We start from the raw sequence: 12,948 nt of genomic DNA, 5'->3' as shown, positions 1-12,948 counted from the left end.
CAACATGGCCACTGTAGCGACTGGTGAAATTAAAGAATGGTATGATGCGCTCGTAAGAGAGAAGTCAATGCAGTTGCTTGGTAGCGAACGGGCCAAAGGACTATTGAGAAATCAGTGAAGTGGCAGGATTCAAGTTTTTCTACTCAATGACTTTAAAGTATCTGATCGGTGTTACAGAGGTTGTAGGTTTGAATCTTGCCTTCAACTCTGATCTTTTAGTTATCATTTCACCTGTTGCCAAGCTATCAGGTTATCATACAGTATATACTTGTTGTGGAAAAGTACACTAGTTGTATAATCCATATGCTAGGTTTCTAAATAAATAAAAGTACAGATTCATTAAATGTAATGGAAATGACAGCAAAGTACATGAAATGATATTGTTGTTACAGTCTCGGCTTTTCAGTATAGTAGGATGTTGATGTGAAGGACGGAATATATGAAAGTCATAAGTCATATATGAATGATGGGGCGTGTGCATTTTTCTTTTTTCGAAAGGTCAGTGGTTTTGACTTTTCAATGTCACGACCACGAAAATGGAAGGTGATTTTCCCTGAGTTCCTCCTTTTTTCTCCGCCCCAAGCTCAACATCACTCGCGTCTGGGAATACAGACAACCAAAGTCACATATTGTGCCCAAAACTACATTTCTCAAGAAAAGATAAAAGGAAAGAAATTTGTATTTGCGATTCTTGCACTTAACTGGACAATTTAAACAATGTTGTCTCTTCAAAAAACAGGAAAAATCCAGGTGGCCCCAACGGGATTCGAACCCATGACCGCTGCGATGGCTGTGAAATGCTCTCCTAACTGAGCTATGAAGCCATTCAGTTGGGTTCATGTGTTCCTCTGAAAGGACTAATGAATGAAAGAATTTGAAGTGCGGGTCACAGACAAAAGGTGAAAGTGATCCTCGCACTATAAATTGTTTACATTGTCCAGAAAAGTGCTGGCTGCATTTACCCTGAGCAAAATATAACGCTAGCCCTGACACTTCTGGGGAGGATCCAGGGGAGGGGTTCCCCCCTGATTTTTAAATGCTAAAAGTAAAGGCCTTTTAATTAAAATGTCTTGCACTTTTTGCAGACAACAACACCAAAAACCACGAGAGAACAGAAAAAATTATTTTCAGAGCACCCCATTCCCCCTCCTTAGCTCTTGGTCTGGATCCGCCACTACACTTTATGTGTAGCATGAGATTTTTGCGGGACTTTTGTATTGCGGATTGACGATTTTTTGACATTTGGGGAACAAATTTTTGCGGCTCGAATTAACTGAAATTTATGCTGGAAACTAATTTTTGCCGGGGTTTTCTTTCAAAGCAACAAGACTATTTTCAACGTTTATTACTTTTTTGGGTAAAAACCCCTCAATCATCGAGAACAGGTGGAAGAAATACGGCATCCTGGGCGCGGTTGTTCGAAAGCCGATTAACTTAATCCAGGATTAGCGTGAACTTTTATGTAAAGTTTTACCGCATATCAGCGTTGAACAGAATTTGGGAGTACAGAAAAACTCCTTCGTTAATTTTTAATCTGGGATTAGCGTTAATCGGCTTTTTAAAAACCGAGCCCTTGGAGGATCCATTGTTTCTTTTTTGCAACCTTTTATCGTTTTAGTTTGTTTGCAGCAAGCTCCGACTGGTTTTTCTCAATGCAAATATCACTTTTTTACCGCTATGAGATTCCGTGGATGGGTGCTGCCCTTGCTAATAGACATGCTATTAGCACGAGAAGATAAAATTCGCATCCCCAAGCCACCATGCATTATCCTCTATATCATAATTATATAAAATTCATTACAAACCTAGTAAGGGAAGAGCGAAGTCTTCTTTCAGAATCATCCACGGTAAATGCCGGCAATGACTTTCCTGCATCTGTTCTTCTTTCAGTTTTTGAAGAATCAGCCTCAACTTTCGTCTCTTTTGCTTCGTTGCCTTTGATTTTGCAATCCGTCTGGTCGATGAAAACTGACTCAACCATTCCCCACTTCTCGTGATTTATCTTGGTATTTCCCACACCAGAGGAAACAACTGGCTGACAGATATTCAGCTTTTTCTTATTACTGTCATCATTTCTTGAGCCTGACGACATCATCAAGTCAGTCCCTAAAGGCCTTTAACAGAAAAAAAAAAAAGAAAAAAAGAAAAGAAATTCAGCGCAAAGACGGACAGACGAATCCAAGAGCACTTTCCTTTTTTGTGGTGTTCAAGAATTAAAGCCTTCGCCCTAGGTGTGCACATACAAGTTTTGAGTAACTGTGATTTTGCAGTGTATTTTATGATTTGAATGTTCTGTATTCTCAAAACAACTTGTGAAAACCAAGTAGCTAATTCGAAAACTTGCAGGCATTTCCTCACATGCAGCAGATATTGATGATGAATGGTGTAATGCGCCCGTAAGAAAGATAAACAGGTTGCTTGGCAATGAACGGGCCAAAGCCTGACTACTGAGGCCCCATCCACAGTAATGCGTTTTCAAAATTATTCGTTTTGAAAATATTTTCATCCACACTATCGTTTCACATCGTTTTCATCTATCCACACTACAACGCTCAGCAACGAACAGTTAAGCCGAAATATTGTTTTATACCTATTAAATTAGGCCTAAGGTTAGCACTTCTAAAGGGTTTGGGCCTTTACAACAGTTACATAATGTTTATAACCTTATAGTCTCCATTTTACATTGACCGTTTTCAAAAGTCTACGTTTTCACCCATCCACACTACAGCCGGAGCGTTTTAAAAAAAGATGCGTTTTCAAAAGCCTCCAGTTTGCAAACCGTTTTTGTCATCGTTTTTGACCATTGTACAGCTGTAATGTGGATGATAGGCAAAAATGCATCCAAAGGTATGCGTTTTCAAACAAAAACGCATTGGTGTGGATGGGGCCGAATAATCAGTGTAGTAGGTAGGATTCGACTTGTTTTAAGTCAATGGACATAAAGCATCCGATCGGTGTTATGGAGGTTGTAGGGCATCATCCAGGGAGCCCTTAAAAGCCCTTTAACGCACAAAAACAAAAACAACAAAAAAGGAAAGTTATCAAATAAAAATTAAGTCTTTAACAAATTCGACAAAAAGAAGGATATCCAGTTACTGGGCATTTCCTTTCTTTGATTGCACTCACGTGATAAGACGGCCATGTTGGTGTCAAAACAACAGAAAAATGTAGCTCAAGTTTTGCATAATAATAGAAAATTCCCAAAAGACTTTCTCGCAATTGTTCTTTCCACCAACATGGTCATTGTAGCGACTGGTGAAATCAAAGAATGGTATAATGCGCTCGTAAGAGAGAAGTCATTGCAGTTGCTTGGCAGGGAACAGGCCAAAGGACTACTGAGAAATCAGTGAAGTGGCAGGATTCAAGTTTTTCTACTCAATGACTATAACGCATCTGATCGGTGTTACAGAGGTCGTAGGTTCGATTCTTGCCTTGAACTCTGATCTTTTAGTTATCCTTTCGCTTGTTGCCAAGCTACAATGTATTAGGTTATCATACAGCACAATATACTTGTTGTGATAAACAAGTTATATATTCTGGCTATATCCTATCATTTGTCAAATGTACCTAGTTTACAATAGTAAACTGAGGACACCTACTTACAATTGAAATATACAAAAATACTAGGGGTTCCATATTGGAAGTGGAAGTGCTTCCCCGTGTAGAGAAAGATGGTGGGAGTGAGACATGAAGATATCACTGGTGTTGGAGATTGTTGGAAAAATATAGTAAATTAATGTTGTAAAAATAATCAAGTTTGAAGTGGAATTCTTTTGTACTTTTTATTTGAGCCTTGGCATTAGTTTCTAACAGACGCAAATGCACCAGAGTAATTATAGATTTGGGTGCAAGTTCCCGGTCGTTGAATCTGGCTAAATGAAAAATTCAGGTTTCAACGGGATTTGTACCCATGATGTCTTTGTTTCCGATCAAACCAACTGGGAGCTAGTCATTTTGTGAGTTCATGAAGTAGCAGTCACAACTTGTCTCACAGGAGACGTTAACTTACCCTAAAAAGTGGTCAAATATGATGATGTTTGATGCCTTCTCGGTCGACTCAGTAGTCCAAAAATGGTGCATCATGGCATGCATCCAACTAAGGCAAATACCACTTTCACTTGGTGTCTGTGCTTGCTTGTCTCTGACAATCTATTTAAAATTAAGGCCCTGAAATCTTAGCATGTCTTATTTTCAACTTATTTCAAAGTAGAGAGGTTCATGTTTCTGGCCCTTGTCAATCCCAACAGATTTAGACGAAGCAATACATCCAATCAGGACTCCACGAAAGTACTTGACACATTTCATTTGCAGGGCACAAGGAAGCAGAGGCCTGTTAACCAAAGGGTCCGAAAAACTTTTTGGGCCTTAAAAGTGATTCGTGGAATTAAGTTCATCTTATTCTGAAAAACTGATCTTTTAAAAAAATAAACCGCAAACTTTCATAACTTGAAAACTTGAAACCTTTTCTTTTTTGTTAACGTCATCTGAAATAATCCGAAAAGTATCAGGACTTTCGACAAACGCCGCCACCCTCCTTCCCTAGGTTAGAGAGAGCTGTTAATAGCGGCGGGTTGTAAATCTCTAGGAACCTCTTCCCTGACACTTACAGGCAGGATTCTTCACAATGAAAATGCAAAAAAAGGTCTAATGTCACTATAGCATCGGTTTACGGTACCGTACACTTCAAAAAACATGAATTGCAGTCGAACAGCATGGAGACCTAGGGGGTATACTTCCGCACAAACACAGAAAATGCTAAAAAGCGATTTCCTTCGTCATGGCACAGTTAACCTAAAAAGCGAACAATTAAGAGCTCAGTTATTGAGGAGCCACATTATATTTAAGGCAATGAACTTACATAAGTGACTGGAAGATCAACATCTGACTCCATCTGCGACTTCTCTCTGCCTGAGAAAGGAAAGAAAACTATTTCCTTCATGATTATAAACTGACAACTTTATATAATGAAGTGTCTGTATTTAACTTTAAATCCTCCTTGTAATTTGCACATCACAATGAATAAAACACACAGTCAATAATTAAGTTGTTGCATGCCACCATTTCCAAACGAAATGAGGGAGATTAACAACGGAAAATAAAAGCATAGGGGAAGTGCTTTGTTCAAAAGGCTTCCTAAAAGAGGGCAATAAACTTTTGATCCTTCAAACAGGAGTAAGGCAGTTAAATGACAATACAGATACAAAATAAATATGAAAACTTATTGCTACGGTAGGGTTTCGTCAAAGTTGTAACATTATAAAAACCGCCTGTTTTTAGACACAGTTGTAAACGTTTGGCAACACTGTAGATCACTGATGTGTGATACCTGGAGGTAGCTTCTTTTCTTTTACGCTTTCAGTGAATTTCAAAGAATTGTTTCCACTTCTCTTCCATTTCCAGCACTGTACTTGCGATTCACAGTCTTCATATTCGAAAAAATAGCTGTGGGGTAAGGCATTCCTCCTGTCTGCAAACTATTAAAACATAATGTGACGCACTTCAAGTTAGATTGCATTCTCGTTAAGAGTACTCTACAGTGCTTCTCAGAGTATAAATACTCACACATACTCTTATCTGATAAACACTTGGAAACACTCAGTCAAGTACAGGGAAAGCAATTAAGAAGTGATATAATAAAAAAAGTTAGCATATACTAAAACAGTGGATAGCGCGGAGAGCGTGCTCTGATTGGCTATTCAAACTCCGAACATCCTTTGTTATTATTCAACACATTGTGGCGATGTCCAAATATGGTCATAGCGCGCTCAATATTCGTCGTGCATACGCAACGTATATCCTGCGATATATGTAATTTTGCGTGTCACCGAGAAAAATGGTAGTTTTTCCAGCAACAAACGTAGAAAGTTGTGCTTTGTCATCAATGTGTTGAATAATCAAACAATTACAGGTATCCTGCTCAATCTTGCAGAATATCGCATGATTTTAGCCACCTCGGCCTACAGCCTCGTCGGCTAAGTTTCAGGGGATATTCCGCTCGATTTTGCAGGAAAATAGTTAACTATTCACCTCCGAACAACTTGCGCCCAAAAATACTGTAATCATTGCAGGAATAAATGAGTTGAACATCTTTTTGTGCTATATTATCTCACTGTTTTAGTGTATATTAAAACAACCGTTCACTTCAGTGTCAGTGGCTAGTGGTGGATATTTACCGAACCGCGAAGCTTCATGAGAAATGATTTTAAAGTTTAACAAAAGATTACGAGAATAATACCACTAACTATTACAGAACCGTTTTCATTCAAGCATGCTGTCTTCCTTCAGCAATGAATGACCAAACAAATGATTGAAATGAGGAGTTTTTAGCATCACTTACATAAACGAAAAAAGTCTTTCTTGTTGGTCGGAAAGCAGATCTAAATACCCACAAGTCACAATGTGTGTGGGCACCAAACTCTTTCCCAAAAGTGCCAGATGATTTCCATTCCACCGCGATGTCCTTCTTAATTGGCATTAGCGTACCAAACTCAGGAACAATATCTGAATTTAAGAAGAGGAGGAAATTTTAATTGTTCCCTGCCTGTTTTATTTAAACCAACTACTTTATCTAGTGAAAAGCCCCTATCAAGGGCTTTAAAATACAACAAACAAAGCCTAACTTATAATTCTTTCAACAACCTGCCCAAATATATTAGGAACAGAACATTTATTTACAAATGGGTTTAAATGGAGAAGGACTTAATCTCCACATAAAACCTTGCTCCAAAAGAGAGGGCCGAACCATCTTGGAGAGAGCTGTCACGAGTGACATACAACAACAAGAAGCAAGAAGATAAAAAAGCAAAAAAAAAAGTTCCTCTATCTGTTTTAATACTGACGTCCTCAATTTTGGATACGACCTGAGACAGGTTGCTGTAGAAGTTCCGCACCATGAATTGCTTGAACTCTGGCTGTAAATTCTCTTATCAACATGTTACTTAGTAACCAGAGGACCCTGGAGTCGTGGGTATTTCTAAGCAAATAAGGATCAATTCTAAGAACCTTATGCTTGGGTTCATTAATTTATTTAATTCTTACCTTCATTCAGTTGGTTCCAATGACGCTGTTTGGAAGCAACAGTATTTGATATCAAGCCTTTGTTGTTTTTGACAAGGCTGCTCTCTTTCAGCACGTCTGGATAAGGATGTAACTTGCAAAAAGACATTGTTGGCTGTCGCGTAATGCTCTCCCTTAAAACCAGAAACCTTTCATTCACCGTGTGCAAATGACATGGGATGTTCTTGCTTCCAATAGCCAGATGGAAAGCAAGTGTGTAATCCAGACCTTTTACCACCTCAGGTAGACTGGAATCAAAGTGGCTGTCTCTAAGGATCAAAACACAACTCTTTTGTTTCATGCCTTCTTTGATTTGTCCGATTTTTCCCATTGTACCATTTCCAGCAAATGCCCACTTGCCAATGGAGGAAATGCTCTGGTGGGCTGATGCTTTAGTTTTATCTATTTGGAGGGAAGAAATGAGAGTTACATTTAACTATATTATTTAAAGGTGAATAACTGTGCAAGTGCAAAATGGGTAAAAATTGATTTGATCACCTCTAGAATTAGGCTCTGAAGTGTCATCCTCAGAAGTGGACCTTGATAACTCAGATGAATCAATAGATGATGTCTCCACATCCGCAAAGTAGTCAGTGTCAGAGTTATTTTCACTGCTGTCATCGCTGCTTTTTTCTTCTGTGAGACCTGTTAGTTGGAAAGCCAGGTGAGTGGAGACCCCAACGTGAATCATCACAAGGTTTTGTAAAAATTAAAATTAATTATCGCTACTTAAAGAGTTCTCAAAGAAACTACAGTTTTTAGACATTATAATGACATAAAACTATAATTATTATTATTAATGAGAACCTCAGCCTTTGTAGCAATTAGGCCCCATAACTAAAGCTGAGATTAGGAGTGCCATCACGAGCATGAAAGCAGCCAAAGCACCTGGTGTGGACTGCTTAACAGTAGAACTGCTCAAGGCTGACATTACAACAACAGTCTCTGTACTCCATGACCTTTTCTGTGAGATATGGGTCAGTGAGACTGTTCCTGCAGATTGGAGGAGGGGCCTCATTGTCAAGATTGCCAAAAAAGGGGATCTCACCAAGTGTGGAAACTGGCGGGGAATTACTTTGATGTCTGTTGCTGCAAAAGTGATGGGCAAGGTATTAATCAGAAGAATATCAGGTGGTGTTGATGCAAAGTTAAGGAAGGAGCAAGCTGGTTTCAGGAAAGGAAGAAGTACGATAGAGCAGATATTCGTTCTCAGGAACATCGTAGAGCAAGCAGTGGAATGGAACTCCAGCTTGTATGTATGTTTTGTTGACTATGAAAAGGCTTTTGATAGCGTTCACAGGAAAACCTTGTGGAAGATCATGGAGAGTTATGGGATACCTTCGAAGCTTGTCAGAATGGTCAACGCAATGTATGATGGTAGCCAATGCGTGGTTGTTGAGGGCACAGGTCAAACTGACTGGTTCGATGTGAAGTCCGGCGTAAAGCAGGGGTGTAACATGTCAGGGTTTCTGTTCTTACTTGTGATCGACTGGATCATGAGAAGGACAGTAACGGGTGCTAACACTGGGTTTAGATGGAAATTGTGGTCCAAGTTAGACGACTTGGACTTCGCTGACGATATTGCACTTACATCCAGTATGAAATGTCACATCCAACTGAAAGTGACAAATCTCAGCACTACCAGCAAGACAACTGGCTTGAAGATCAATTCTGAAAAGACAAAACTCCTCAGACTTAACACCACCAGCAATGAGAACGTCCAGATTGACGGACACAATATTGAAGATGTAGAAAGTTTTGTCTACTTGGGTGCATACATCAGCAAGTCAGGTGGCACAGAAGAAGACATCAAAGCAAGGTTAGGGAAAGCAAGGGCTGCATATAGTAAGTTGGATAAAATCTGGAAAAGCAGTAAATTTACCTACAAGACTAAGACCAAAATTTTCAAATCTAATATCCTCTCGGTGTTGTTGTATGGTTGTGAGTGCTGGCGAATGACCAAAACAGATGAGAAAAAACTGGATGCATTCTTACATAAGAGCCTTCGTCGGATGTTTAAGATCGACTGGCCAATGCGGGTAACAAACGAGGAGATTAGAGCAAGAGCAGGATTGGAGACAATAAGTAAGCAAGTGGCAAGGAGGAGATGGAAGTAGTTGGGCCATGTCCTCAGAATGGACCATTACTCACATCCACGAATTGCTCTAACATGGGTGCCTGAAGGCAAATGGAAAAGGGGTCGACCGCGCGAGACTTGGAGAAGGACTATCGAAAGAGAGCTGAAAGAGAACGGTTTAGGAACATGGGCAGCAGCAGCATCGGCTGCGGAGGACAGAACAGCATGGAGACAGAGAGCCTACAGCCCAATTCTCCACTTGGAGAACGGATAAATGATGAACCTTTTCGGGGTAGACAATACTTTGTTTGAGACAATATATACAACCATAACACATCAAGTGTCCCACACATTTCAAGAAGATACTAGGTGTTTTCTCTTAAACCTGGAAAAAATAGCTTTATTCCCAGTAAAGCAGAACATAACCCAAGATTTGTTCTGATTCATTTCTTCAGACTGGAGGCACCCTAAAAACACAGTTTCCATTGCACATCAATGACACCAAACACAAGACAAGGCATCTACAAACTTTAAGTTAACATGTAAAAAGTTAATTGATTCTTTCATAAAAACATCAAAACCCAGTTTTCGATTTTTTTCTTTCTCTTTCTTTCTTTCTTTCTTCATTAAGTCTGCAATGTCCAACAACACACCCACCTGCATGCACATGTCTGTGTACAACTAAATTTTCAGCTCCGTTTTTCAGTGTTGTATTTTTTAAAAGAAAACAATGGCTCCCATTAGTGGCCAACAACACAACTTGCAACTACAGTAGTTAAGCTGTGTCTTTGATTATCTTTTCGTGAACAACAAAATTGACCCTGATTGGCAAACGCAGAAAGAACAGAGTAGGATTCCAAGATGTGACTGAAAGAACAGTCAAATAACTATTACAAGCATAATAGAAAACATCTTGAGCACTGTGATTTTAACAAATACTTACACCCTTGATTTTGAGCTGCAGTAGCAGCCGCCTCAAGTTCTGACCAGTCAATTACATGGGCCTCCTTTCGACTAAACTCTGGCTCCTTAGAGAATCTGCAATTTAAAAAATTAAATAAGACCAGATGGGTGATGAACTTTTAATTCCGTAAGCCCAACAACCCCTAACTAAAATACAAAAACGTTTATAATGACAATCACAGCATTATGATTTTTCAAGTGTTCTGAGGATGTTAATAAGACTTGAGGAACTATTCAACTGGAAAAAAGAACAGGAGGCCTAGATATTTAAATATCTGCAGGGTAACTATGGAAAGTACTGGTTCATCTAAATACAGTATATTTTTTCAACTAATTCAAAGCCCCCTTGGTTAATATTAAGTGGAAATCACCAAACATTATAAAATTCTCGAATACAAATCATTTTCCAGTTCCTACAAAGACAAATCCTAATAGGTGCCTATGACCTGGAATGAAAACAGGAAATCAAGCACTTTTATGAAATAGACACATCGCACTTAAAAGTATACCTTGTGGTTAAATCTTGCAAGTAGTTTGCCAACTCATCATGGCCACTGGCTCTGGCAACATCGTCAGGTAAACAAGTTCGGTCTTTGTAGGAATCAAAGACAATTTGTCCAGCAGAGGTGCTGAAGATAATCTCAATAAACTTTTTAGCACCTGTTTGTGAAGCTGTATAGACCAGAAACTGGAGAAATTGAAGCGAGTGCTGCTGTTTGCTTTGAAGTGAGGAACCTAAAAGAAGAAATAACAGTGAGAGTAAGTATTGTTTGTTGGTCACTATCATGGCAAATCATAACACCTTTGTACAACCTTCATGCCCAAAGGTTTATGAGCTCACATGCAAGCTGAAATTATCCTATTATCTGAAGAGGGAGATGTGGCAAAAAGAAACCCCTGAGCTAACACTAATGAAGCACGAGCAGTGGCACAGAACAAAGGATTTTGGTGAAGAACATCCACAATGACAACTTTCTGACAGATTTAGTCACTGAAATCTCAGGAATTAGTTACTTCCTGTCACCATAAAAGCTTGCAACCTTTGATTAATACGAAACAAAAGACATAAAAAATTCCCACAGTGACTTAAAACACTTAGCACCATTGGAGCTACAGATAAATCATGATTCACAGAGCTTCAACAATGTCTGGAGGACTGAGGTTTTTTTGCTAAATTGTATATCAACAATTCTAAACACCGTAAATTAAGCACAGGTTTCAAGCCATAATAAAAAAATCTGAGGACCACAAGAATAGATGGGAAAAAAATGCTAGCCTCAACTTTAATTGGATTGCCCCCATTTTTTCATACAGCCATTTTTAGCATACGACCTACAACTATTACTTCAATAATTTGGGCACTGTTCACATCTCAAAATTTGCCCAACTTAACAAAGCAACCAAAATTTAAGAAAGTCACTTTCAACAGCTTTTAAACATGCAACCCTTAATGTTCTTTTCATTTAATTACCAGACAATACTTTGTGCTCCTCTGACAATTTGGAAAAGAACTTTGCTTGCTTTCCATGATCCACAGTTATTTCCTTTGCTATCTTGGTCAACTCATCAACATATTCAAAAGAAGTTGTCCCAAGATGCTGACCAGTCTCGGTCATCACAGTAACTTTCACAATGCCACCCTCAGCTAAGTGACATCCTAAGAAAGGTTCATTAATAAACAAATATTTTAAGTACAAATTGTAAAATTCATTAATAATTCATAAGAGTTATGACCAATCAATAGGCAGTATTTGAGTCATATGTGCACCTCTGTAAACCCCAATACAAATTGTATTAACTTTTAATACAGACTCCTATCGAGCTAATTAGTATTCATTAACTTTTGATAAAGATCTTTACTGATTAAAATGCAAAATTTCATCATGAATTTAATTTGATTTAACCGTTTCCAGCTGCGCTTTTCTGTTCACTCTTGCGTTCTGCCAGGCAGTAGAAGTGTTCACCTCCCATTTTGTATTGTATTTCGTATTTTTTGGGACCGTTTCAGACAAGAAGGCAATTTCTTCCTTCTCAGTCTTCAGAGAACGAAACCGTCCGGTCGCCATAATCACGCTTCATCAGAGACTGAAAACTATGCTTAGTTTCACTGTTGTCCCATGAACTCTAGCTCTCCTCTGGGACCTCCAGTGTTTTGACATGAATGTCCAATTACTGAATTGCAAAACAATCCTTTCATTCAATATATTGTTTCATTTCACAAGTACAATAAAATATTCGCGTCCGATCTGTATGGGCATTTACAATGGCTCGCCTTTGGCTCGGCATTGCAAACGTCCATACAGATCTCCCGCTCATAATTTATCTACTACTTAAATACAACTGTGCAGAAAGTTTTAGTCTGAGGACTGATCTCAAATTAAAGGAAGGTGTTTACGACAAATCACTGTGACAATATCTACCAAAACCTCAATGTAACAAATAAACTGTATACTGTTCCAGATCGAGAATTCTTTAACAAGACATCGATTTAAAAATGTTTTGATTGCGTTTCTCTATCTCCATGTTGAAATATTTCCTGAATAATTATGACCTCGGGCCATTTTTTAACTCCGTATAGTTAATTTTCCACTTATGTCCAGGTTTTACCCTAATTAGATGCACGCCCAATTTTGACATCCAACACAAAGTGTCCCTTTAAGTCTAAGCATTTGCTACCTATTTTCAACAATAAGGTAAGCATAAAGGTTAGCGTTATTTTTAGCTTTGGGTAAATGCAGCAGTTAATCTTTACTTAAAGAGCAGCATTTGGGGTACACTTTCTGACGTAAATTGTCTGTATTCCGAGACACGATTGATGTTGAAGTTGGTGAGAAGAGCAAGGGGACACTTCG

At 38.7% G+C, this 12,948-nt stretch overlaps 1 protein-coding gene across 3 annotated transcripts in view; it reads right to left on the bottom strand.

Annotated features, from left to right (window-relative positions):
* The window catches only part of LOC138024083 (uncharacterized), a 62,884-nt gene that overhangs the window by 27,952 nt on the left and 21,984 nt on the right, over window positions 1–12,948 (bottom strand). For 2 of the 3 annotated variants that reach the window (XM_068871172.1, XM_068871174.1), the window contains exons 13-22: window positions 11,568–11,753; window positions 10,606–10,831; window positions 10,077–10,171; window positions 7,555–7,701; window positions 7,039–7,458; window positions 6,338–6,501; window positions 5,327–5,474; window positions 4,859–4,926; window positions 4,010–4,149; window positions 1,806–2,114 (exon numbers count right to left, since the gene is read on the bottom strand). In XM_068871172.1, the coding sequence (XP_068727273.1) occupies window positions 1,806–2,114; window positions 4,010–4,149; window positions 4,859–4,926; window positions 5,327–5,474; window positions 6,338–6,501; window positions 7,039–7,458; window positions 7,555–7,701; window positions 10,077–10,171; window positions 10,606–10,831; window positions 11,568–11,753 (1,903 nt within the window). The remainder of the gene's footprint in view (window positions 1–1,805; window positions 2,115–4,009; window positions 4,150–4,858; window positions 4,927–5,326; window positions 5,475–6,337; window positions 6,502–7,038; window positions 7,459–7,554; window positions 7,702–10,076; window positions 10,172–10,605; window positions 10,832–11,567; window positions 11,754–12,948) is intronic. The other variant, XM_068871173.1, reaches the window with a different exon arrangement.

The sequence above is a fragment of the Montipora capricornis genome, chromosome 11 (genome assembly GCF_036669925.1).
Source record: "Montipora capricornis isolate CH-2021 chromosome 11, ASM3666992v2, whole genome shotgun sequence".
Lineage (NCBI taxonomy): Eukaryota > Metazoa > Cnidaria > Anthozoa > Scleractinia > Acroporidae > Montipora > Montipora capricornis.
The sequence above is the reverse complement of the archived record's forward strand: the minus strand, read 5'-3'. Positions and strand labels throughout refer to the sequence as shown.